This window comes from Saccostrea cucullata, unplaced genomic scaffold (assembly GCF_032062105.1).
Source record: "Saccostrea cucullata isolate Sc308-1 unplaced genomic scaffold, CSIRO_AGI_Scuc_v1 ctg627, whole genome shotgun sequence".
In the NCBI taxonomy this organism is placed as follows: domain Eukaryota; kingdom Metazoa; phylum Mollusca; class Bivalvia; order Ostreida; family Ostreidae; genus Saccostrea; species Saccostrea cuccullata.
The window spans coordinates 27,920-53,910 of NW_026922202.1; the positions used below are offsets into that span (position 1 = coordinate 27,920).

A 25,991-nucleotide genomic window follows, 5' to 3' on the forward strand; every position below is an offset into this window, starting at 1 on the left:
TAATGCTAAAATAAGATTTTCCAAATAGACTTTCTTAACATAAATAAGAGGTCCGTGGACCTTAACAGTCACCTGAGTAGAATCCTGTCAATAAAAGATTGTGAGAATGGCAACTTGTAAAAGAAAATTAACTGATAGATGAAGATAAATTGCATAGGCGTCGGAACCGGGGGGCCGGGGGAGGGGGGGGGGAGAGGCGTAGCCCACTTTTTTGCAAAAATAGACATTATATAGGCATTGAAAATTGGGATTTACCTTTTTTGTTGGTTTAGCCCCCCCCCCCCCCCACACTTTCAATTTGCTTCCGATGCCCATGAACTATATATGTACCGAGAGAAATGAGAAATATGACGTCGGGGATCAACAAAAAGTAGAGGATTGACCTTGCCTTATATCCCCCCCACTCTTTTAATGCTAAAATAAGATTTTCCAAATAGACTTTCTTAACATAAACAAGAGGTCCATGGACCTTAACAGTCACCTGAGTAGAATCCTGTCAATAAAAGATTGTGAGAATGGCAACTTGTAAAAGAAAATTAACTGATAGATGAAGATAAATTGCATAGGCGTCGGAACCGGGGGGCTAGGAGGCGGGGGGGGGGGGGGGGGGGGGCTTAGCCCCCCCCCCTCCGCTTTTTTTGCAAAAATAGACATTATATAGGCATTGAAAATTGGGATTTACCTTTTTTGTTGGTTTAGCCCCCCCCCCCCCCCACCCACTTTCAATTTGCTTCCGATGCCCATGAACTATATATGTACCGAGAGAAATGAGAAATATGACGTCGGGGATCAACAAAATGGATAGTATGGTAATCAGCAACAACTTGATCAGAATTAGTTCTTTTTACTTGCCTCTATGTAACGGAGCCATCTACACCAAATTAACAATATTTTGATCTTTGAATAGCATTAAAAATACAAATAATTATATAATTAGGTATTTTATCTCAAGTGCATTCAGTCATTTATAAAGTCCAAGACTCACTGCCTGACCCCGTAAAAATTACTAAAGTACGCTTTGTATCACTAGCATATAAGTACCTTTCAATATGCATTGTTTTTAAAATACTTTATTCAATGTAACTAATTGCAACATTATTTAGAATGATAAATTACCACATTTGAACAATAAAGGACAATGACTTCTCTTATTTCCAAACTTGATCATAATAGAAACCCAACGACAAAAAAATAAATTAAATCTATCTCAATGGAGGAACACCTGTACGGTGCACAGGTGCTTGGGGACGGGACCCCCCTAGCGGCTAATTGTATTCGGCGCGTTGGCGCGCTCGCGCAACTAATTTGTTTATAAAATTTATCGCTTATACAGTTCGGGCTCGATATTTCACTTAATATTCTTCTACTAATCAAAGTACTGAAAGTACTAATAGGAGTTGAATTTAATACCGGGTAATATAATGTTTGACACCTTGTTCACAATTTTTTCAAAGTATGTTCATTTATGCTTGATAAGCAAGTTTGTGAGAATTAAAAAAAGAAAATGGCACGATTCTACAGAGTGAAAAAGGTAAGGTTTGTTTTGATCTCAACATAACCTGAGAATGATATGCCAAGTAGTGTAACTTTTTTTCTCTATTCATTTTTTTCAATAAATTAATAAGATATTTTACTGACCAAAACTTTGTTTGAAAGGGCTATTAAAAGCAAAGCCATTTCTGTAACTAGAGTTACTCTACATCCTCTAATAAAGAAAAGTTAATTTATCGTAGTAGTATTATTTTAAAACATAACTGGGAATCTTTTTCAAACACTGTTACCAATGTATGGCAGCTTATTGCCATGAAAATCATGTCTTTAAAAAGGAGGTTAATAAAACTCCAGAGTCTAGGGTCATAACGTAATACTGGTAAATTTTAATTTGTTACATTGGTGTCGAAAGCAAATTAAAGTGTGTGGGAAGGGGGGGGGGGGTAAGTGAAAGAGGAAAAATTCGAACCTGAAAAGTCTTAAAAAGAAAAGAAAGGGGGGTTTCTATTATCTAAACACGAAAATCCTATTTCGGGGGGGGGGGGTCGAACTTCCATTATCAATTTTTTTTCTTTCAAATACTACATGTACCACTTACCCTTCTTCCACTTTACTGCAAAGTGCTTATTGAAAGGTGGGGGGGCTTAAACATACGCCATAAAGTTTAATACCTTCATGATATATAACTTTGCAAGCCCCCCTCCAGTTCCAACGCATGTGTTATACATAAAGTAAATTTATAAAAAACAAAGCACTAAATATTTTAAATGCTTTAGATAAAGTTTAATTTGAAGATGTGTATATATGTATAGAGAGAGACAAATCGAAAGTAGGCCAACTCAAAAAATGGGGTAAATTTTGGATTACTCTTGCACAGATTGTGGTAAGGTATGCAGTGGTGGATCCGGGAAAATTTCTAAACGGGAGGGCGCGGTAGAAGGCAGGGGGTCTGTAGGCTGTACTGAAGCCCCAGCTGGGTCTAAGGCAAGGTCCTTTTGGGGGTCAGGGCTGACAAGTTTTTACAAATAAGAGATGTGTTTTCCCCTTTGTTTTAGGATATTGGACATATACATGTAACTTTAACATACAAAAATTTCAACCGGGGGGGGGGGGGGGCGGGATGCGCCTTTGGTATACATGGATCAAAGGGGATCCGGATCCCTGGAAAATTTAAAATTATTTAAACTGACATAATAAAATTACTAAAACTATGCCTCGGACCTCTTCCCCTTGCAACTTGAACCACCACCTCGTATGGAAAATTTTCTGGATCCACCTAACCCAAAAATATAATCGGGCTCGGGCTGTCGACTTGAATATAAGCGATAAGGCTTAAATTATAAAGAAAATCCCTGTCATTTGAGTGTTTTAATGCAGGGTAAAAATACTTATGCGATATTGGGATGAGATGGACGCGCTGGCGCGCCGACGCGCCGAATACAATTAGCCCCCCTAGCTCCCCCCTTCCCAGTATTCAGTATACTCCTAGGGCTATTTAACTTGTTTAAATAAAATATTTTTGTACGACACATTCACAAAAAGGCTAGTTTTAGCTTAAATTTTGGATTTCTTACTGTAATACTTTTTGAATATGTCATAGAAAAATAGTTTATTTAGAAAAGGTTAAAGATCCCTTGGGGTACGGAACACCAGAGGAGGGGGTGTACAATATGCGTGTGTATATGAAATAAGTCCGGTAACCGAATTTCCATACGAATCAGGTCAATTTATTTATATATTGTTTGTTAAAATCAATCATCAATCGAATGTCAAGTAGTCTCCTTGATTTCTATGTTCTGTTCTTGGCCTTCCTCTGTTGACTCTCGACTTGTCCCAATTCTTCTCTCCCCTGACTCAGATTTGCTGCTATCCCCGACGAAAGGAGAAGCACCTTCCTGGATTGCTGTTTTTCTGAAGTTTTTTGATTGTTTATCTCTGTTGCGTTCTGTGTCCAAGGAGTTCTGGTCGTGTTCAGCTTTGATCGTGCTAAGCTTTATGAACTTTACTTTAGAGGGCGCTAAATTTTCTGTCGATTGTGTTTCCCTCTCTTCATTACAGGGATCGACATGAACTGAAGTTTTATTGTCTTCAACGATTTTATCTTCTGTTTCACTGGATGTAACTGTCGAAGATGCTGAGGACATTCTTGACAATGGAGAAAAGAGATGTCTTTTCCTTGAAAATATATCCCTCTGGAACATACAATAAATATAATTCAAAACAAATCGATACATATTAATTTTAATAGCCTACAGTTAAAAAAATACATGCAAAATTTTTTTTTTACAAAAAGTAATAATATAACCTCTTTTTTTCCTCCCTACAAAAATATATAGTTGACTTTAAAGAAATTAAGGGACTAGGAACAAAATGACCAAAATGTGAACTGCAATGATTTATTACCACCACCAAACCCCCCCCAATATTTGTGCAAATTGTGTCTTTGTTATATAATTTAATCTTCTACGTCAGCGTAATGTTTATATAGAGAAATTGCAGAAATGCCCACCATACATACAAACTACTGTATGAAAACGTCCAAGAAGTTGCGATTGATTATACATTCGGAATGTCTCGGTAATCAGCTTTCGTTTTCTGGTTATTTTGGCGGTTAGACTGTGCAGCGAGGTATAACAATAGTGAATAGAAGTTTAAAGCGTGCAGGTATGTGCATTTGTAATTCACAGAATATCCATTTAATGAGTTAGTCACTGCATAACGTCCCATAGCACTTTTGTTGACATTCGACATACTAAGTCTAACGTTATGTAGAGTTGTGTGTCAAACTGTTTCAAAACTATAAGTATAACCAATGGATACCGTTTATATTTTAGATTATAATTGCTTAATCTTCAAAAACCATCACAATGTACCATGTAGTTTTCCAGTGCATGATTTTATACCAGAAAATGTGATGTTATTTTCAGGAGCAGCAGGAGTTTTCTAAATTGAATGCAGCTTGCCCAGAGCCATGAGCTTGATCAGTTTACTTAGATGTGTAAAACAATCAAATGTACCAAAAGCATTGACTTTGTTTCAAAAGACTACATCTAACCATGCAAATAACAATCCATTCAAAACATTGACAGTGAATAGTTCCTTCAGTGTTGTTTCACAGAGATGTGCAGCTACGACTAATATATTAGCAAGCAAAAAGTCATCAAGTATTGAAATCTCCATTCCAGAACCACCAAAACGCCCTTCAAGTTCCTACCTACTGTTTTTTAAGGATCATCATGATCAGGTTCAAGCAGAGCTTGATACAGACATGGGGGAAAAAGCCCCCAGTACTCGGGTCATGGCTGAAATAGGAAAGCTGTGGAAATCTTTGCCTAAAGCCGAGGCACAAGTATACAAGGACAAAGCTAAAAAACTTTCTGAGGAGTATAAGAAGAAAAAGGAGGCATGGAAGGAAAATTTGACTCCATTACAAGAAGAAGTTATCCGTCAGCAAAAAATGGATCATGACGAAGCCTTAAACGAAAGAAAACTCAAGAAACTGTTTAAAGAAACTGAAAAACCTCGGCGCCCCAAAAGAGCACAAGCCATCAACTTAATGGATAATGCAGACCTTGAATCACTATTGAAAGAGGGTGGTGGAGACCAGAAAGAAAAATTTACCAAGTATATCCACGCCAAAACTGAAAAGTGGAAATCACTGCCTGAAGAGGAAAAAGAAGCATTGAGGGAACTTGCCAGTGAACAAAACAAGCAAGCAGAATCTAATTACCACAAGAAACTTGCTGAGTGGGTGCTGAGAATGTACGACGAAGGCATGCTGGATGCCGTGACAAAAGAGGAAGCCAAAATAGTTCTGCATCAGCTGAATATGCCGAAAAAGAGAAGATCAGCCCTGCAGATTTTCCTAATGTCCGACATGGGAAAAGAAATGGGTGTGACGGTGTCGACAGCCAAGGCGTTGTTTGATAGCCTCCCTAGTGGACAGAAGGAGCACTTCAACAATCTGTCTACAAACGATAAGAAAAGGGCAGAGAGGGAGTTTGATGAGTGGATGGATGAATTGAAAGGAAGAGATCTCGGAGAGTACGCTAAGGCACTAGTTAAAAAATCAAGGGCAATCAAATCATCTAGTGATAAAGTGAAGAAGGAAGAAAAAAAATCGAAAAAGAAAACCAAAGGAACTAAAGGAAAGTCAAAGGGGAAAAGTAGTGCAAAGAAAACAAAGTAAATGACAAAACACAGTCTCATTACGAAAATCTTAAGGATGAGTAATATGTACTACAAATCTGTTCTACATTTATATACTAAAAACAACAGTTTGTACCTGTGAATATAATTTTGTATAAGATTAACCACATGTTTTGTTCACACAATTGGTATTGATTGAATATGTCACTTTTCCATATCTTTTCACATCTATCTTGAAGTTCATTTTATTTGATGTAAATGTCTTTTAAAAACTGTATTAGAGGATTTGTCTGATTGCCTTTTTCTGTCTTATACCTTTTTTATACTCTAAAATCTGGTATCATTGGCATTATATATGTTTGGATATAAAGTGAGTCTGTTGAAATTTTTTTTTCTGTTGTATGTTTTGATATAGATTTTGTTTTTGTTGTACATGTAAGTTTGGATGTAAGGTTTGTTTTGTTTTGCAGCTTTGTTTGCGACTGCTAGTGCTGTGCATGTAGTAGTGGTTTACTTGTATACTCTATCATGTACATGTACACGTCTTCTTTCTGAATGTGTATGTAATTTTGTAAATCATTTGGTCCGGTCATTGGGAAGTGGAGTAAACGAATGTAAAATTGATAAGATCTGAGATATGGTTGAATACAGAGTGAGATATTAAGGGTAATGTTCTTATCAAAGATCTGATTGTCATGACATCACATACCTGTAGTTTCATGAGAGCAAAATATTTGGAAGGTATGATTTTATGCAAAATACTAAGTATTTAAGTTAATAATAATTTTCATAATGATGAGACATGTTTTTTCTACTCATTTGTCTGTCTGTAATAGATTCTAGACTTCTTCCTCCAAAAACTGGCATGTTTTGAGCTAATTTTTGTTATGTGATCCAATCTTGATGAGTTACAGATTAACTTTGCATTTTTTTCTGCTTTGACGGAATTTATACAGGCTAAATTCATTACAACACTACATGAAAATGTCCGTACCCAATTTGTTACCCATTTCACTCTGACTAAAATAGTTTCTGTATGTGTTTATGTTTGGAATTAGTCAATTGAAAATTAAGATGCTTTGAAAAATTATTTACAAATTGTTTTTTATTTTTTCTGATATTGTATGACAGAGTTAGAGAAATTGATATTTGTAATGTTTGCTACATTATACGTACATTCTATGGAACAGTATTAAAAGAAGGTTGTATTTCTTGCCTTACAGTTTCAAGTTGATCATATGATAGTATTATTACAGAAAAAAGGTGAATTTTTAAGTTTGTTAAAATACTGAAATAAAATTTAGTCTTCAAGTAAGTAAAATTTGTTCACAAGTGTAGCATTTATTTGATTCTTTATGACTGTGGCAGAGAAATGATCACATATTAATTTTTCTTGAGTAATTGTTGCCTTGATCAATTTAGCTATGACGCAAACTCATTATAAAAACCAAAGAATTTAAGCTATGCTGACGTTCAATAAGATTGTTGAAATTCATATAGTGCCAACTTATGTGCCTGTAGCCTTCCCCCAATTTTAGAGATTGATTGTACTTGGGGCATGCTTTTAAGCATCAATTGAGTTTGAAAATGAATGCTTAATATACAGGTTATAGCTAGTGGAATATTACTACATATATGTAAGGAAAGCTGAGAAAAAAAGATGAAGTCATATTGTTTGTTAAACAATGTAGTTGTTAGTTGGAATTTATCATTTGTAATAGTCAGTAATCCATATATAAAATGTGGAAAACTCTATGGTGACCTTTATTCATATCAATTCCAGTTAAGTAGGCTGTTTTGCACTACGTCTTGATCTTTTTAGACAGATGTTCCCAATGTAAACAATTCACGCCCCAGCTGTGTGATTGGTCAACTCATTTTATGTCAACAATGACATGGAAATAGTCTGCTGCATGAGCAAGAATTCGGTAAGAGCTAGACTACCAGTCATAACGCTTCCGGTTAGGAGGCGTGTACTATTTACCTCGAGCGCAGCTGTCATCATAGGTTGTGACCTAATGCAAAAGTGAAAATGGCACACTACATTGGAATTACCGGGTATTGAATAATATTCAAGTTTATTGGAGTACATGTCCCGGTTTTGAGAACATATGAAAGTAACTTAACTAAATTAAATACAGATTATATATGAGTAATGTGAAGAAACTCGAGCATCCTTTTTTAATGATATAGTAATTTTGTTTAAATAATTTTTTGGTGCATCAGTCCAACAAGTGATCTTTTTCTATCCATCATTGTGTGTTGCATGGCCATACGAACCGCTGGGAAGGAGGGGATAATTTTGCCGAGATATAGAACACCATAGAAAGCAGCTACATGTACCATACACTTGTGCTCCGTCAATGATAATTAATGTCTGTTGACCTTTCATTTTCTTTTCTTTTTTTCAATGAATTTTTTTTAAGTTAAAAGTGCAGCCAACTGAAAAATTATAGCTGCCCCTCCCCCGTTCAACGGAAATTAATAATTTTTTTGATTGTTATTGAGCTTGGTCATAATTAACACATGTACAAATTGTACATGTACTAGTGTTTAAAAACTAAATATCATAGAAGAGAAATCAGCAAATGTTCTTTAAAAAAATTCTTGATAAAAAATAATTAAGATCAATGTCTGAGAACAGCAAGCAAATTCAACTTTTTATTATATTCTTTGATAAAATATTGAAGACCATTTGCTAATTTCAATCTCTTCCCGGACAAAGAAATATAGTAAAAAAAAAACCTTGTGTTTGTAATTTTCTTTATTAAATATTTTTTATGTAAGGTTACAGTCAAGTAAAATGCCAGAATCTTGCATCCCCAGCTATTTATACAATTTTACACAAATGAGAACATGTACATGCCAAACAAAGTTAGACAACTCTTCAGAAGAATTCCTCAATTTTTCCTTGAAAAGGAGAACGTTTGCTGTTTTCTTTTCTGAGTCATTTTCTGTTCTTCACTTACATTTATAGACTGTTCCCCCATGCTCATAGCTTCCTTTTTTTCCTTATCTTTAGTTTTAGCCATATTTCTCATGATGTTCATTGGACCTAAAAATTAGCAATAGAATATGCATTCTAACTATCTATTAATTAACTAACAGGTAAAATGACATGTTCTTTTATAATCAGCTAAACTTGGATATGCTTCTTATGGTCACTTTTTGCCAGAATCTGTAAAATAAGAGATAGTAATTTTGAAAGCAACTGGATATTGGTCCCTCCTTGAAAATACATGTATGTATGCATATAATTTAGAGCAGATGACATTTTCTTTCACCATGTCCCAATAATATTCCTCTGTACAAAATTATTGGATATATTGCCATTATTTCCTTTCAAAAGCCATATAGTCAAATACAATCATGTAAATGTTAGAGTCCTGTATTATGGCTCATGAGTGTGCTAAGAAGAAAGCATTTTTCAATAAAGGAAATTCCTTTATTCCTTACCCTGACTGGTACAAGAACATTTTATATCTTACATGTTAATACAAACTTCTTTAAAGATAGTAAATATCTATAAAGATATTTTAATTTATATACAAGGTCATTATGTTAATATGTAAATTCAGCTACTAGTATGTTCTTACTAAATACTGTGTACAGGGTTATTTTTGCCCAGTGTTACTTTTGCTCTTTCATACTTGCCAACAATTTAGCCCTGTTTTAAATTCCCCCAATCACAATTCTGTTTGAAAAATCATGCTGTGTTCTTTGATTTAGGTCCCTTTTAAATTCTGTAACTTGTGAAAGGGGCAAAAATAAAATGAGGGTGAAAATTTCCCTGTATACAGTAAATGACATGAAACACCTGATACCTTTTCTAGAAGGTTTGAACATTTCTTTGAGTCTGTGGATCCCCCTTAATCCTCCTCCCCCCATTGTGGGGTAGTCCTCTTCATCTTCGTCACTGTCCATCATGTGTCTCCTCATCATCATAGGGTCAGGACCCCCCATCATGTCCATCATCATCATCATGTCACGGTCAGGAAACATCCCCATCGGATACCCCCGCCTACTGCTATAGAAAAATTCTTGTCTTGAAAATGTCTAAGAAAATGCAATTTAAGTGTAATTTAATCAACACAAGTATACACAATGCTTTAATTTTTTCCTAAATTCCAGTCACAATTAAATTTCAGCTGATTTTGACAAAAAAAATGAAAGAAAAAGTGAGCTAGCTCACATACCCCACGCTCCCCCAAAACTTGACAGTGAAACACATAATGAAAGGCACAGCTAGTGCACTTTAAATACATAGTTTAGATCAAAAAAGGCAATAATTGCAAAAAAATCTTCACATCAAAATGTCTTGCATATGAGGACATTTAAATGTGGAATGAAGTTTCTAGATAAATAATGGAATCAAAATTTCTTGGCATTATACAAATCCAAACATTAATTTGAAGTGGTTGGGGGTGGGGGTGGGGGGTGAGAAATTTTCTTGAATAATAGGCAAAACTCTTTGGGATAAAATAATGGAATATGTCCTAAATATCTGCATAGGTTGACGAAACTATGTACAACATTTTAAGAGGAGTGGTGCTGACAAACTGTTCATTGTATATTCAAAATATGGCCAAAAATCTGCAGTTGGAAAGTGTGGAAATTCCCGGAAAAATAAAGGAATGGAATTTCCTGGTAATATGCACATCTACATATTGTGTCCTAAATATGCAAAGTTTAACGAAATTCTGTGCAGTGGTTTATAAGTTGCACTGACAAACTGTTCATCTCTATATAAAAGGTATGGCCAAAAACCTAAGTTTTTAGTGCGGGAAGTCCCGGAAAAAATAATGGAATCAGAATTTCCTGGTAATATGCATATCTACATATTGTGTCCTAAATATCTGCAAAGTTTAACGAAATTCTGTGCAGCGGTTTATGAGGAGTTGCGCTGACAAACTTTTCATCTCTATATTCAAGGTATGGCCAAATGCCTAAGTTAATTAAATAGTGCAGAAAGTATCTAAAAAATAAATTTATCGGAATTTTATGGAATATGCAAATCTACACATATTGTGTCCTAAATACCTGCAAAGTTTGACGAAATTCTGTGCAGCGGTTTATGAAGAGTTGCGCTACAAACTGTTCAATCTCTATATTCAAGGTATGGCCAAATGCCTAAGTTAAAAAGTGCGGAAATTCCCAGAAAAATTAAGGAATCGGAATTTCCTGGTAATATGCACATCTACACATTGTGTCCTAAATATCTGCAAAGTTTGACGAAATTCTGTGCAGCGGTTTATGAGGAGTTGCGCTGACAAACTCTTCATCTCTGTATTCAAGGTATGGCCAAATGCCTAAGTTAAAAAGTGCGGAAATTCCCGGAAAAAATAAGGAATCGGAATTTCCTGGTAATATGCACATCTACACATTGTGTCCTAAATATCTGCAAAGTTTGACGAAATTCTGTGCAACAGTTTATGAGGAGTTGCGCTGACAAAAAAAAGAGGACTGACTGACTGACGGATGGACGGACTGACTGATGGATGGACGGACGGACTGACTGACTGATGGACGGGTCAAAAACATTATACCTCTCGCAACTAGTGGAAGGGATGGAAGATTTTGCATCGTTCATTTGATTCTCTCAGTTATAATATACTTTTAAAGTCAGAGGGGATGAAAATCTCTTTGCTGTTAGTGTCATTTCATTACATGTATAAGTATGTTGTCAATATTTTACTGTACTGCACATACAAACTTTCATTCTCTGGGTATCTCAGACTTCTTACCTGCCTGGCTTTGTTATATACCCTCCCCCTGGTAAAGGATATTTCTGTTTGGCATCCCCAATGACTTTCATCAACAACTCCTGATTTTCAGGCCTACAAAACAAAAATTAATTTTTCAGTATTTAGTAGTTCACCACACAAAGAAATTATAGGTCTGTTTAGCAGCGGGGTGCATTACTCTACCAGAGTGCACTGTGGAATCATCATTGTTCAAGAGGCCCTGGTGACTCATGAATTTACATTTTCACAAACAATATCTTTGTGTTTTATACCTCATTTTTTATTTTATCTCTTGTATATACATGTTACTCATGGAATTAATTTGTCAAAATTTTGGTTGCTGTGCTAATTGACTTCCCACAAACTGAAATGATTCCAGTGACTTTCTGAATGAATGAACTATCTAGTGCATGAGCAGCACTTACTTCATCATTTCACTAAGGAGACTATACTCTGTGTGTAGCAGGGCCAGAAGGAGGACAGGATCTTTAGCTAGTTTGATGACCTCTGGGTCTAAGGTCGTAAGACTCAAAGGATTACTTTCTGGGGCTTCGTTGTTGCTTCGTAATAGCGTTTCAAACATCCTAGGATTTTCCAATGCTTTTTTCACTCTGTAGTAGTTTCCTGTATAAGAATTACAAAATGGATTAAAATAAAAGGTAAAGAGTTTGGTATTCAAAAGTGTTCCCTTTAGGTTTGAATAAGATTTTAATATGGCTGTGTTTCTTACCACCTTTCTTTAGTTCAGTGATATGTGGATGATCCCCAAATGTTTTCTCCACTCTCCTTCTGCGTTCCGTTCGTGAAGTTTCTTGGTTTCTATGATTCCAGCTGTCAGTTTTACCGTATCGTCCTGCCCGCGCTATGTTGTCCAGTTCCTTTGCATTTGCTTCTTTCCATGCCCGTCCTCTTTCCCTTGCCATCCGCAAATGCGTTCCACTTATATTTCCCCAAAAGTCATTTCCAGGACACAAAATTTCCTTTTTAAATAACTCATCCTCATCTAAATATTGTTTTAATTTTTTATCATCATTCAATATTGCTTTATACTTAGGATCAAGGCTAAAGAAGTTATTACAGTAATCAGTACGAGCTACAAGTAAAGCGAGAGGGTCACGCAATATTTTCCTAAACGTCTTTTCAGCACTTGACATCTCCGATTCTTTTTTAAACAACACTGATTGTACTGGGCCCTCGTCTTCCGTTTCCATGGATTCTGATGACTGAGGGCCTTGTGAAGTGGACTGTTCTTGTGAACTTGTGGAAGCAGACGTATTTGTGGATGCTGATGAACTTTGACCTGAACCAAGCTGCTTTGGAGAAGTGTTCTGAGCTGGTTGTGGTTCATTCAGATGATCAATGTGATTGGTGTATATGTAAGTTAAATCATCTGGTGCCTGTAAAATTATAACATTTGCAAAATTATTTTAAAAGTTATTTACATGTACCAATTATTAATACATGCATACATTTCGAAATTTGGTATAATTAATCCCATTATATCATAACAAAAAATATCTATACCAGTATGCTTCAATGGTTTTTTTCTTGGAATAAAAATATGTTTTTATAAAAATCCATATGCTTCAAAGGTTAAAAAAATTAAAGAAAATTATGATGGATTATACTCACAAAAGATTCCTTTATTTCTCTTCGAACATTTTTCATGGCAGTAACTAAGTCATGTTTGAATTCTTTATTAAATTGTTCCTCAATTTCCTTTTTTAAATCTGTAAAGTGAAAAAATTAAAACAGTTAACATACACAATTTAATGATACCTTTAAAGAGCATACAGGGCAATCTACAATTAATATCATCAATTCCAGTGAAGTGTACCATTTTGCATTACATCACATCTTATTTTGACAGCTGCACTCTGTAAATAGTACACACCTCCTAATCACAAGGTTAATGATTGGTAGTGGTAGTTTGTCCTTATCCCTGATGCTCATGCAACAGACTTTTTAAGAAAAAAAACACAAACACGAAACATAAAACCTGAGGTTAGGAGGCATGTACCATTTACCCTGAGTGCAGCTGTCAAAATAGGTTGCAAACTTGCAACATAAAGCAAAATGGTACACTTTACTGGAATTGATAATAATAAATTTTCACCTACTTCCAAATGAAGGTCTCTGTACAGGTTTTTGGTGCCAGCATCTGGTCATTAAGTTTGTCAGAAATGGGGGACAACCAGTAGGTATAAGACTGAAGTCTGGTCGCTGTCCACTTAACACTGCTGACCGAATCAAGTCATCTCGAGCATCTGTAAATGTAGAGTGTTTTTCATAAATCTAAAATATTCATTTACATTGTATGCATTACTAAAGCTAGTAAATACAAAAAAGATTTTTTTCACCTTTGACAAAAATATCGGATAATCTTTCCACATATACATGTCCACAATCAGAAAACATTGTCAATGATGCATGTTTCAAAATGAAACCTCTAACTTACAGTAGAAATGACAATTTATCAAGATCCCATATCTAGAATATCCCTTTGACAAACAATCTTTTCTTCACTACCAATAAACGGAATTTACATATATTGCTTTGTATTATAATTTAACACATGTGCATACTTCCATAGGGGACAGCTCCTGTCAACATCTCCCAGACACAGATTGCAAAGCTGTAGATGTCATAAAACCTGTCAGGGGGTGTGTTTATATTGCTCCACACCTCCGGAGGAACATGTGACACTGTACAGCGACGCCCACTGGAATCTGATTGGTCAGTTCGTCTGGTGGCTGTCATTGTCACAGTTTTCCATTCAGATAAACCAAAGTCGGACACCTGTCAATGTTACATCATATAATTACAAAAATATTTTAAAGCTATGGGGAATGAAAATTACCTCTCTATAAGCTTCACCTCATTATGAGCACATTCAAATTCACTGTAAATAGGTTTACTGTATGTTAGTTTGAATATTGTTTGGTTCCCCATGATATTTTTAACATTTTGTAAAATATGGATGAATGGTTGAAACTGTAAAATGCATTCTTCACATTACATTACCCATATTTTCTCACCTTAGCATGCATACCACCATCCAGTAAAATATTATCTGCCTTTAGATCCAGGTGAAGAATGGTGGGTTTGTGAGAATGAAGGAAATCCATGGCGGACGAGACCTCCATCAGAAACCTCACATACAGGGGGAACTGAGGGGAGAATTGCTTACGGAAATCAATGAGACTCCCGAGGGGCATATACTCTAAAATGAGGGAGTAATTGTCTCTCTGCATTATCAGGCCATATAAATGAAGAATACCATCATGTTCACAGAACTCCATTAACTTCTTGGCCTCTGCTTGCAGCACATTTAAATGCCTGTATATATAAAAAGATTGGTTAAAGTTTTCTCCGTATTCAAACCATTAAATTAAAAAGTTGCTCAAGAAATATAACTGTTGTTTCAAAATTCTAAACAATATAACACTGCTCAATTTATTGAAAAAGAAAGGCAAAACCTTTTTAATGAATTCTTACTTTTTTGGCAGTTGTCCATAGTTTATCAAGGTTTTCACTGCAACATGACCATATTCTCTGTGTTTTCCTCTGTATACTGTACCATATCCTCCCCTACCTATTGGAAGGCTCTCTAGTTCTATCTCGCTCTCATCAACTATAGGAATGCTGACTTCAGACATGGCTACAAGGATTCTGAATCGGAACAAAAACTTGTTGTTGATCATGTTGATATCAATTTTAAAAAGGACCAAATTAATTATTACACATTACAACTTTGAATTCATGCACAATGAAATGTTGAGTTACCAGAAATTATGAATTAGATTTGAATTTTAAGGTGTGCAACATATGTTCTAGTCTTGGGTTCCAGAATCCTCTAGCCTGATAAGATTTTCACAGTCCTACCAATAGCATCTTTGACAATTATACTGGTCACCTGAAAATAACATGCATCTCTTATCAAGCTACTGTTTCAGTGCTGTATCTTAACCTACATATCTCTAACTAAAATTACTTTTTAATATCTTAACTCTTATAGATGGCATATACTCTATATTAACATTATTCTGAAAGTTGTTTGGTCCAAATACCTTGACATTTATGCTACAAAATTTTACCTGTCTAAATTTTTATTAAAAAGTGTTTAATTTTAGGTAAAATTATATTTAAGTTCATTGGATTTACCATTTGTCACGAACCTGTTTGTATTTTAAATAAAAACAGGTTTTTATAATGGCTTTAACTTTTGCCAGTTTTGGCATTTTCTTTAGTTTAACATTTTTCATCGCTTAACGAGGCCCAATCTAGTTGGATATTACGAAAACGGAATGATAAAAAATTCTGATTCTTGGAAATAAATTTGTATGTATTATGCTAAGAAAAATTAGAATGAAATTTTGTTACATTGCCTTTATTGTAGTCAAATGGGGGCACTTTCAAGATATGGACCATTTTTCGTGTTTTTATACACAATTACATACTAAAACTCCTCAATAAACAAAGGAATTGACAAATTAAAAAAAAATAAATGATGAAATATTTTTATTTTCACATATATCATGCAATTCACATCCCTCTTTTAAAAAATGAAAAGAAAATTAGGTAGCCTTTATTGCAGTGAAAAGGGGGCATATCAAAACACAAAAATAGGACTTATTTTATCCAACTATAGCTAGTATTTTATAAGTTGCAATAGGTCAGCTTTATATAACATCAACAAACGATTGTAATACTGTATAAGTTTCTAAAAATTAAATCATTCTTACATTATGGCATAATTTTCTCTTTATGCTCAATAAAAATGGTGCGTATAAACACTTCAATGTTCGAGGAGAAAGACTAAAATCGTTTACTTTTGGTTACAGTTAGATTTTTTTCTAACTCACAAATTGAAATAAAACAAGATAAAATTAATGAATCTGTTCCAAGAAATTGATACCTCAAAATAAATTATGTTTCAAAGTTGTTATTAATTTAAAAGTAATAAAACGCCAGAATGAGCCAGCTTTCAACAAGCAGTCTATAGAGCAAGAGCAAGATCCGCGAAATATTTTAGCGCAATTTGACGTCATTTTAATTGTGACGTTATTGTGTTCAATTGTGACGACAGTCAAGGGTATTGTGACGTGTCTGAGTCGACGCTGCGTTAAAACGTATGCGCAGATCAACTAGATCGGGCCTCGTTAAAAGATAAATAAAAAATAATGCATCCAAAAAATAGTATAATACAAACCAGTACAAATTAATGTTGTCATAAACAGTACAAGAGATCAACAAAATTGCTATCACAGTGACAGTTCCTTTCACATTGCACTGGAAAATCCCCTTACCTATTTATAACTCAAGCACATATCCGTTTAGAATTAGTTTTTGGCAAAACGCATAATACTAAAAATACTTTTAATTTGAATTTAAAAATTTGAAATGAGAGTATTTTTAATGAAATGGAAGATTACATTTTTTAATATTTCCCAATTTATTTTGAAATTAACTAAATCGTAAATTTTTGTTTATGGATATTTAATCTTCGTTTCTTTAAAAACGTATGTCCTTAATTTATCAAGCATGGCGGACAAAGTAGAGTTATGCGTACGTCGTGAACTTTTGGATCCAAATTTTGACGGATATAAGCTGAGTCTTGATCCTTTGCCAACATATACATGCAAATTAGGCAATGGTAACGTTTATTTATTAACTTTATACTACTGTCATTTTCATTTACATTATTTAAGGAGAGCAGAAATATTTTTTTCTGTAAAGATCAAAGACAGTTGGGCACAGGCGTTCGTTTCATACAATACACTAGTTTTTTGTTACTATATAATTATAGTAATATGAAACAAGCGCCTGTACAGTTAGGCCTTGGCTTATAAACATAATGCATATGTATTAATTGAATAGGTTAAAAGAGCACCCCCCCTTTTTTTTTTTTACATATTCATTTGTTAAAAATTGGCTTTTTATAAACCAAGACCTAAATGCCTGTGATAAAGATACCATTCCTGAGAACAAGGGTTTGATTTGTAAAATTTATTTTTATGAAATGATATAAATATTGTGTAAGAATATATTAAACTGTATTAAATATGGACTTTTACTTGTTTTGGGGCCACAGTGAGCGTTGGTTAGAAAAATCTATGGGTCTTGAAAGAGGTCACCACGGAATTCCTCCATAAACCTGCAAAGAATCAGACATTTGCAAAATCGCTCCAAACAATTATGGAGAAAATAAATGAAGTTGCATCGAAAATATCTTTCAAATTAATCAAAGAAAATCTTTATGAGATTTTGATTATTGTTATTATCACATTATCAAACATGTACAAATATCCTCAGATAGTGCAAAAATTCAAATAATGTTAAAATATATACTAGAGGGAATTCAGTTTTGGTTATTTCATATAAAAGGGCTTGAGTGGAGCCACAATATGGGAATGAACATATCTGAGTTTATGCTCACGAATGTACTTTGATTTGACAGGCATTGCGTTTACGTCACTGTCTGAGGACCAGTATTCCTACCATCACGCTAAGTTGTTCGGAGTCCATAATCACCTGTATGTGGATCCATGGAACACGGACTGTGTTTACTTTATTGACAGTGGATGGAGTATAGTTCAAGCCCTATCTACTGTAAGTATTTTGACTGTGTATGTGCATGTTTTTTAACAGAAAAAGGCAGAAAGTTTTCATATTCCTTCTTGTCTTGTAGTTATCATTTTGACTCATAAAGAATCTTAATATACCAATTGTTTTTAAGTGCTCTTAACACTATATACTTCATGGTGTATTTGATGTAGTCAATACTATTCAGTGACCATAGATGATGAACACCAATTTGTTCTATTGCTACATGCTAATTTGTGATTAATCACATTCTGGTGAAACTGTATACAGGGTTATTTTCGCCCCTTGTTATTTTTACATTTTCACATTTGGAAACAAGTTTGCCCCATTTTGAATTCACCCAGAAAGATTTTTGTTTAGGATAGTACACTGTATACTTAGAATTCACCCCGTTTTAAATTTGCCCACTTCCGACGAGGGTGAAAGGGGTGAAAATTAAACAAGGGCGAAAATTTCCCTGTATACAGTACATACAAGTACAAGCAAATGATTTTCTTAAATTCTTTGTGATTTTATCTTGATCATAATACATATTTTTACTTAAATCTATAAAATTGTTTTATGATACAAGGCATGATCTATAAAAGTTGTTACTTTTACCAGGGAACCAGTGTCACTGTAACTGGTAATGTGGGAATAGTTCCTGATCTGAACAGGCAGAACTCTGTGACTGGTCGACTGAATGCCGCCCTTTGTTTTGTGTCGGAGGACTTGGCTGTAGTCGGAGATGGTGCTGGAAAGCTTCATCTGTATTTCACGGGAGCTAGGAACAGTTCACAGCCCTGGAAGGTTTGAAAACATTGCTGTATTTGGTCATATCCAAGGCTTATTATAAAATCAGATTTTAATCCACTGGTATTGGTATAGTCACAGGAGTCTGAAGTTTTAATCGTCAAAAAAAAAAAAAAAAAAAAAAAGAATCCGGAAAAAAATTTTCCTACCCTTAACTAAAAAAACCCCAGGATGGCAACGTGTTTTGGGGGTACCCACCTAAACAAATAGATCTGGGCTTGGTGGAAAAATCTGCAACTAATTCAGTATTCTGGAGTGTTTGTGCTATTTATTCAAGTTAAGAAATCAAATCTGCTTGACGACTACTGGCTGTTCATGGCCTTTTTTCCAGTTTGACAACTCATCCTGGACTCCATGCCACTAAACCGGAAGTGAACTCCGAGGTGAATATATGACGTAATTGAAGAAAAGAACCAAAAAAAATGCATGTAAAACTTCATGTACAGTTTAATGTTACCATACGTGATCAATAAAAAGATATATTTTTCAAACAAAATAATGCTTTATAATGGCGCTTAGTCTAACTTTTTGGCTCTTTGTCGACATGGCTTTTCAGTGATTTAAATTTGGCGCTTGTAAAAACTGAATTATCAAATTCCCTGGTACACATCGTCGTACAAGTAAGAAAAAGAATAAATAACTTTTTTAAGTTCTGTTAAATATATTTAAAATAACTGAATGAAATTACGTTGAACAATTATTTATTTTATTTCATTTGAACAAGTTTTTAAAAACGTCAAATATACACTGCAAGATTCTCTTCCGGTTTGGTGGCATGGAGTCCAGGATGAGCTGTCAAAGTGGAAAAAGGGCTAGAACGGCCCGTAGTCGTCAAGCAGATTGAATTTTTCACATTAAATAAATAACAAAAATGCTCCGGAAACTGAATTAGTCGCGAGATTTTTCTGGCCAAGCCCAGATCTATTTGTTTAGGTGGGTCCCCTCAAAACACGTTGCCATCCTGGGGTTTTTTTAGTTAAGGGAAGGAAAATTTTTTTCCGGATTTTTTTTTTTGACGATAAAAACTTCAGACTCCTGTGGTATAGTTTATCTATAGTGTCATAATATATTAGAACATTAAACTATTTTGTTGTATGATTTGATATAAATTTAATATTTCATTAGTAATCAATATTGAATCCTAAATTTGACACAATTTTTCACATCACAATTAGTACTTTACTAAATAATAATAATCTAGATTTTGCAACTTTTAATACAGATTGTATTTTCTAATGATCCCTTGGAGAACATCACCCCCTTCCTGCTGGTAGACGCAGTGTTGCATACAGTAGACAGTACATACAAACTGGAATGCCTGTGTGTACATGTGATAGAATGTAATGCTGAGCAGAAAGACAAGTACAGATCTACACATCTAACAGTCATCGAGTGGATTACAGTATCCTCAGGTCAGTGTCCAATTTGTGTTTATACAGGACTAAATAACTAAGTAATTACCGGTAAATAAAATTCAACATTCTCTTGTTGATTGAACTTCAAAGGATATATTTTTTCCTCTGTATTTTGTAATCCTGGTATAATATTCTAGAAAAAAGTGTACTTTTCACTTAAGCTTCTATACATATGCTATAAATTTGGTTACCATTTTTTGATTGATTAAAGAGAAATTACTCATTGAGGTGAAATTGAATTTTCATTCAAAAGGGGACAAAATTACTTGGGTACAAGAGCGGAGTAGACGTCTTTATGGGAGACGACCTTACGATTACGCTGCCTTCAGTAAGGACGGGTCTGCTTTGGTTGTCGGGGCTGAGGCAGATTTTGTCTTTGAGTACGACTCTCTGAAACCTGTCCGAGAAGAGGAACCCATGGATGCAGAAACCAATGGCCAAGGTCAGAGTTCAAGTTCAGAAATTCTCCATTGTATATCACTCAGAGAGTCATAATCTTGATCTATTTGTATCATTGCATTTTTTAATATATACATGCATAATTTTTTTGAAACCTTTTTTATAAAGCACCCAAATGATGGAAATACTGGTCATTTTGTGTGAAAATATAGGATTATTTTTTACTTTTGTCTTGCATCATACAAAAAATGTTTATATACAAAATTACCTTTAATTTCCCTTGATAAATTTTATTTATATTTGATAGAATTTTTTGACATTTTAATCAAAATGTGTGGTCAAAAAAAGAAAAGGGAGAGGCATACCTTAAACCACATTTGGGTATAACAGGGCATTCATATGTAATATTAATAAACTGTGATGAATGCTGTTTGTAGAAAAGCCCGAGCCTGAGTACACCTGGTCACAGAACACAGAGGAGGTGACTGCTCATTAGTTTCCAGTTGATAAAGCATCTTTGCACATTGTCACATGACACATACTTTGAAATGAAATTTATTATACAGATTTGGGGATCAAAAGAGGCAGCACTTGGTCAAATTCTGGTTTGGAAAAAACTAAATTACTGTAAACCAACTTTTACAAGCGTGCGAAAAATATTCGAAAGGTTCACCACCTACTCGCAATTATTTTTCTGCAAAATATGCTTTGTAAAGAAAGCATTAATCGTCATGGATTGATTTGAAACTGACGAATTGCTAATAAAAGATGACACAAATAATAGTTGGTTTACAGTATTATAAGCCTGGAAAATAAACATATACTGTAAAATCACATGTTTTTGTGGGGTCAAAATTTTGAGGTTTTAGAAAAAAATATTGTGGGGATTTGATTTCATGGTGAATGCATGTTTAGTAGGAATGTTATATTTTAATCGTGGTGGAATTGCCATTTGCCTCAGAAAACAACGAAAATTACACCTGGTCACAGAATAAGAGTGCCAGGATGGACTGCTTTGTTGATTTGTCATACATGTTATTTGTTATATCCATCAAATGTTTGATATATTTCTAAAGTCAGAAAAAAACTTCACACTGTCACATCAGACATTATAAATGTGTTTTGCTGTATATAAAAGTGTGGAAACCATTTATTGAAGGGTCAGTTGTTTGGGGATATAGATGTAGAAGGCAGCACTTGGACAATTCAAGACCAGAGGTAAAACATTTAGAAAAAAATTAAATTGCTGTAAGGCACACACATTTCAATTTTTAATTTCCAACTCAGTGTTACCTGACTCAGATTTATTTGGATTAAAAAAGTACAAGCGGGCTAGAGAGTTAAATTTTAAGAATATTAGATATTTTGGTAGGCAAAATTTTTATTTTGCCATTTTGAGATTAAAAATCTTGCCATTATGGCAATTCTTATATTTTTTCTGATTTTCGGAGTAAAAAGATTAAAAGTATGATGAATAGAGCGGAAATAGAACTGAAAACAGCAAAGAAATCCCATGGTGTGGGAATTTTAAATTAATATTATTTGTATAGTTTTGTTTAAATACGAGGAACAACAAATTTTTTTGGTGTGGCCTAAATCAACTTTTACAAGCATGCAAAAAATATTCAAAAGGTTCACAACCTACTTTAACTCGCGATTATTAATCTCCGCAAATCATTCTGCTTTGTCATTTATGGAGAATTTGTCGTCAGGTGTGAAAACTAATCCTCAGGGATTGATTTGAAACTGACGAATTGCAAATAAAAGATGACACAAATACTAGCTGGTTTACAGTATATAAGCCAGCCTGGAAAATGTATACTGTAAAATCACATATTTTTGTGGGGTCAAAATTTCGAGAAAAAAAATATTGGTTTGTGGGGATTTGATTTCATGGTGAATGCATGTTAAGTAGTTCATAACAAGCCATTTATTATCAAAGTTTATTTGTCAGGCCAAAACTTTATAAGAATGGACTATGATAATGCAAATTATATTTTACATTTCTTGGTGGCCTTAAATTCATGGGTCTTTCCATGCCTCATAAACAACAAAAATTAATTCCCAAGAAAATTAGTGATTTCACAGTAGTAGAACTCCCTATTAACAAAGTGCTAGGGATGGACAATACTGCTTTGTCAATTTGTCATACATGTTATTTGTTATATACATCAAATGTTTGATATATTTCTGAAGTCATAGAAAAAAAAATTTTCACTGTAAGCATCAGTTCATTATAAATGTGTTTTACTGTATGTACAAGTATGTATAGTCTATATGTTGTAGAATTGAGATATTGAGACACATGGTTTTGTGATTTTTTCATGAATTCCCCAAAACAGGGTGGAGGTGACATTGAGTAAGTGTGAGGAGCAGGTGTGGTCCCATATTGTGGTGGGGGACAATCGGGGGGAGATGACGATGGACCCGGCAATGATAGCTCAGATCCATGAAAGGCTGGCAGGACTTACCTCAGACCAAATGGTCAGTACCATATACAGTAATACTAGGTTACAACAAAGTCACTGGGACTTAAGAAATTACTTCACTATATCCGAAATTTGTTATACATGTATCCGTATAAGGAATTCATTAAATTCATAGAGCTGGGGATCCAAGATAACTTTGCTATATTCGTGAATTTGCAATATCCGTGTTTGTACTAAACGAGTTTTACTGTACATGTATAAATGTTACATGTAGTTCATCAAGCTGCTGTTTTCAAAGTCTTCTCTTAAATCACATTTCAAATTTCAACTATTAAGTTTTCCAAGCTTTCTTCATTGTTACCTGACTCAGATTTATTTGAATTAAAAGGTTATATGCCTTCTAAAGGGAGGTAAATAAGAGAGATCTAAATTTCATCTTCTGGAGAAAATACTTAGATATAGCTAATAGTCAGTGTCCTCTAAGTTTCCCTTATTCTGCCATTGTGAGATTAAAAATCTTGCCATTATGGCAATTCTCTCACGAATTCTTCTATTTTGAAATGCGTGTAAGCATGCAAACAAGTTGATAAAAATAAGTGGAAATTTTTCTTCTTTGTTGTAGAATCCTGATCCTGAAGAGGGAAAAGAAAAACCATACAACTCACAACAGCTTGAGGAGTGTGACGTTTTCCCAGACGAATCCTCTTCTATAATGAGATTTGACGGAGATACGCATAAAATTACACACCAGGTAATCATTATAGTATAGTTGATTAAATGTAAAAGCAAATTATTTTATTGAAGTGTTTTCAAAAGTGTACATTTTTCAATGAAGTTGAATTATCATTAGTATATTTATAGCTTTTTGTTACGAGAAAAATTCTCACAGAATTTGAGGGAGTGAATAATACAATTTTAATAAATTTTAAATCTGTTCAATATTTCAACATGATTATATTGTTTTTTTTTTCTTTTTAAACTAACAGACAAACACGGGAAGCCATCAGTTTCTTTTCTCTGCCTCTCTTGATAAAGACAAGCCTCTGGCTCTCTGTTTACGTCATGACGTCGACGGCATCATGTGGCAGCCGGAAAACCAGTGCAAAGAAACGGAACTTCCCTGGCAACATGTGGCAACGTTCAATGCATTTGGTTATGTTCAGGCCTCTAAACAAAATCGTAAATTTACTTTATGTGCCCCAGACTGTTCGTTTGCTATTATTTGTGACATTTGGCGACACGCATATGTATATAGGCAGCCAGAACCTATTGCAACTCCAGTCAGAAATCGGAAAGATGGACGACAGATTAGCCATGTTGCCAAGCAACAGGTGGTTTCGTTGGAATGTACCGATCACATTGTCGGTGTACAGGCAACATCACAGAAACTCTATATTCTGACTGAATCTGTATTACATGCTGTTCAAATCAACTCAGGGATACAAATTCAGTCCTCAGTTTCAGAAACAAGCATGTGGAATTAATGTTCACACATTCATGAAGAGCATAACTAAAGCTTCACATTTATCTGATTTGGAATCATTTTTTTGCCATCAAATTAAATGTACTCATTTTGTTGATGTTTTCAAAAACGTTGTTTTTGTTAATTTTGATAAATCAGTGAGACAGTAAATTAAACTGTATAATAATGTTGTGTGCAATTTTATTTAATGAGTAAAAGTGGAGTGAATATTATACAGTCAAAGCACTTGAGTATTGATGTGCATCAAGCATAATTCAGCTCCGCTAAGGAACAGCACAAATATAAAATCTATAATTATTAAATATCAATATGGTCATTATACATGTTTGTTTGATGTTTCTAGTAACTTTTGGTAACTTTGAAGAACAGTATCTGGGATAATCTGTGGAATCTGAAAACCTTTCTGTGGATAGATTTGTATTCTGTAAAGACACCCTATCATAGCACTAATAACGTCATGCAATGCCCCCACCTCTGTATTGGGGTAACTGAGCATTGGGATGGGTGGTGATGTCACTAAAACTTGCAAATCTGGAGTTTCCGAAAAACCTGGCCATTGTTTCATAAATGTGGCGTAAACTCTTCTCTCCATGTAGGGCATCTGCACCAAAAGTATCTTTTCTTTTGGCAATAAGTTTCCTTGTTTTAGGACGTTGTATGAAAAGCGTACATTTTCACCTGTATTAGTGGCATTGGATTCCAACAAGATTTGATTTTTATCGACACCTAGAGATATGGCCACGTCTTTGAATATTTCAGCTTCAGGTTTTGTCCATTTTCCTAAAAGGCACACAAAACAATTATTCAGTCAGGACAGTTATATAGTAAGGATGATACTGCATTTTTAAATGTCATCTTTATTCAAAGATTCAATGACTGAAAATTAAGGAATTCACCTCTTGTATTTGCACCTTCCTTTCCCGAGAACAGAATCCAGGGTGCCATTCCTTGAAGCCATAACTTGGCACCATGTTCAGCTGTCCGTAAATCATGATTTCCTAGTACCAGTATAACATCACTCTGCAATGAAAAAAAAAATAAATGATCAGATTTGCTGTTAGTTTCTAAAACTGTAACATATATTATTTTCAGGAATGGAGGTAGGGGTCTGTTTATAACAGTGCCGTTGCCACCATTTGTGTAATAAAAAATCAACCCCTTAAAAATTGATGAAAATTGAAGCAGATGTACTCATTCATATCCAATTAAAATGTAATTATCCAGTCTGACAGGATCATCAGTACTTTTGAAATTTCATGTCCAAGAATCAAGTAATCCCATATTTTCTGAGCCAATAAATGTATATGTTTATTCACCAATCAAGGGCCCACGGGGGGCATGAACAAATTATTACAATATGATAATATTGATTACAATTCTATATTATAACTGGTGATCATTGGGAACAAAGCTGTTGTCTTTAATGCAGTGTAAATTCCTCGTTAAGGTACTCTTAAAAGAAGAAGAAATACGACGAGTTGTT

General features: G+C 34.4%; 4 protein-coding genes across 7 annotated transcripts; 2 read left to right on the top strand and 2 right to left on the bottom strand.

Annotated features, from left to right (window-relative positions):
* Positions 1-2,965: 2,965 nt before the first annotated feature.
* On the bottom strand, positions 2,966-16,685 carry LOC134261368 (receptor-interacting serine/threonine-protein kinase 3-like). Of its 4 annotated transcripts, none has more exons than XM_062743805.1 (12): positions 16,597-16,685; positions 14,883-15,056; positions 14,423-14,723; positions 13,970-14,183; positions 13,505-13,651; positions 13,017-13,114; positions 12,115-12,781; positions 11,810-12,008; positions 11,385-11,477; positions 9,465-9,667; positions 8,610-8,695; positions 2,966-3,683 (listed from the first exon to the last, which is right to left on the bottom strand). In XM_062743805.1, exons 2-12 carry the CDS (start codon positions 15,041-15,043, stop codon positions 3,261-3,263), a joined length of 2,592 nt encoding a protein of 863 aa, XP_062599789.1. In that variant the 5' UTR covers positions 15,044-15,056; positions 16,597-16,685; the 3' UTR covers positions 2,966-3,260. The 4 variants fall into 4 exon arrangements, with proteins under 4 accessions (XP_062599789.1, XP_062599788.1, XP_062599790.1 ...); XM_062743804.1 differs by lacking the exon at positions 16,597-16,685 and adding an exon at positions 15,171-15,294; XM_062743806.1 differs by lacking the exon at positions 16,597-16,685 and adding an exon at positions 15,171-15,292 and having other exon boundaries at positions 9,465-9,664.
* Positions 4,067-6,973, top strand: LOC134261370 (micronuclear linker histone polyprotein-like). The gene is made up of 2 exons (XM_062743808.1): positions 4,067-4,155; positions 4,419-6,973. Exon 2 carries the CDS (start codon positions 4,463-4,465, stop codon positions 5,678-5,680), a length of 1,218 nt encoding a protein of 405 aa, XP_062599792.1. The 5' UTR covers positions 4,067-4,155; positions 4,419-4,462; the 3' UTR covers positions 5,681-6,973.
* A 242-nt stretch (positions 16,686-16,927) lies between the features above and the next one.
* LOC134261381 (nudC domain-containing protein 1-like) lies at positions 16,928-24,679 on the top strand. Its single transcript, XM_062743826.1, has 10 exons — positions 16,928-17,040; positions 17,845-17,996; positions 18,594-18,779; positions 20,005-20,194; positions 20,451-20,639; positions 21,034-21,083; positions 21,735-21,814; positions 22,939-23,080; positions 23,648-23,776; positions 24,012-24,679. Exons 1-10 carry the CDS (start codon positions 16,929-16,931, stop codon positions 24,507-24,509), a joined length of 1,728 nt encoding a protein of 575 aa, XP_062599810.1. The 5' UTR covers position 16,928; the 3' UTR covers positions 24,510-24,679.
* On the bottom strand, positions 24,672-25,979 carry LOC134261373 (uncharacterized protein SCO4629-like). The gene is made up of 4 exons (XM_062743813.1): positions 25,894-25,979; positions 25,753-25,802; positions 25,405-25,528; positions 24,672-25,288 (listed from the first exon to the last, which is right to left on the bottom strand). The coding sequence occupies exons 3-4, from the start codon at positions 25,451-25,453 to the stop codon at positions 24,825-24,827; spliced, it is 513 nt and encodes a 170-aa protein (XP_062599797.1). The 5' UTR covers positions 25,454-25,528; positions 25,753-25,802; positions 25,894-25,979; the 3' UTR covers positions 24,672-24,824.
* Between the last annotated feature and the right edge of the window lie 12 nt (positions 25,980-25,991).

What these genes read in the sequence shown, in the direction of transcription:
- LOC134261368 (XM_062743805.1), bottom strand. Translation starts at nt 15,043, where the DNA reads ATGTCTGAAGTCAGCATTCCTATAGTTGATGAGAGCGAGATAGAACTA. An exon ending in TATGGACAACTGCCAAAAAA is followed by an intron (nt 14,724 to 14,882) that starts GTAAGAATTCAT and finishes TTATATATACAG; the next exon opens with GCATTTAAATGTGCTGCAAG. An exon ending in CTCCTTAGTGAAATGATGAA is followed by an intron (nt 11,478 to 11,809) that starts GTAAGTGCTGCT and finishes TTTGTTTTGTAG; the next exon opens with GCCTGAAAATCAGGAGTTGT.
- LOC134261381 (XM_062743826.1), top strand. Translation starts at nt 16,929, where the DNA reads ATGGCGGACAAAGTAGAGTTATGCGTACGTCGTGAACTTTTGGATCCA. An exon ending in ACAGTTCACAGCCCTGGAAG is followed by an intron (nt 18,780 to 20,004) that starts GTTTGAAAACAT and finishes CTTTTAATACAG; the next exon opens with ATTGTATTTTCTAATGATCC. An exon ending in GTGGATTACAGTATCCTCAG is followed by an intron (nt 20,195 to 20,450) that starts GTCAGTGTCCAA and finishes TTCATTCAAAAG; the next exon opens with GGGACAAAATTACTTGGGTA.
- LOC134261373 (XM_062743813.1), bottom strand. Translation starts at nt 25,453, where the DNA reads ATGGCACCCTGGATTCTGTTCTCGGGAAAGGAAGGTGCAAATACAAGA. An exon ending in GGAAGGTGCAAATACAAGAG is followed by an intron (nt 25,289 to 25,404) that starts GTGAATTCCTTA and finishes TGTGCCTTTTAG; the next exon opens with GAAAATGGACAAAACCTGAA.
- LOC134261370 (XM_062743808.1), top strand. Translation starts at nt 4,463, where the DNA reads ATGAGCTTGATCAGTTTACTTAGATGTGTAAAACAATCAAATGTACCA.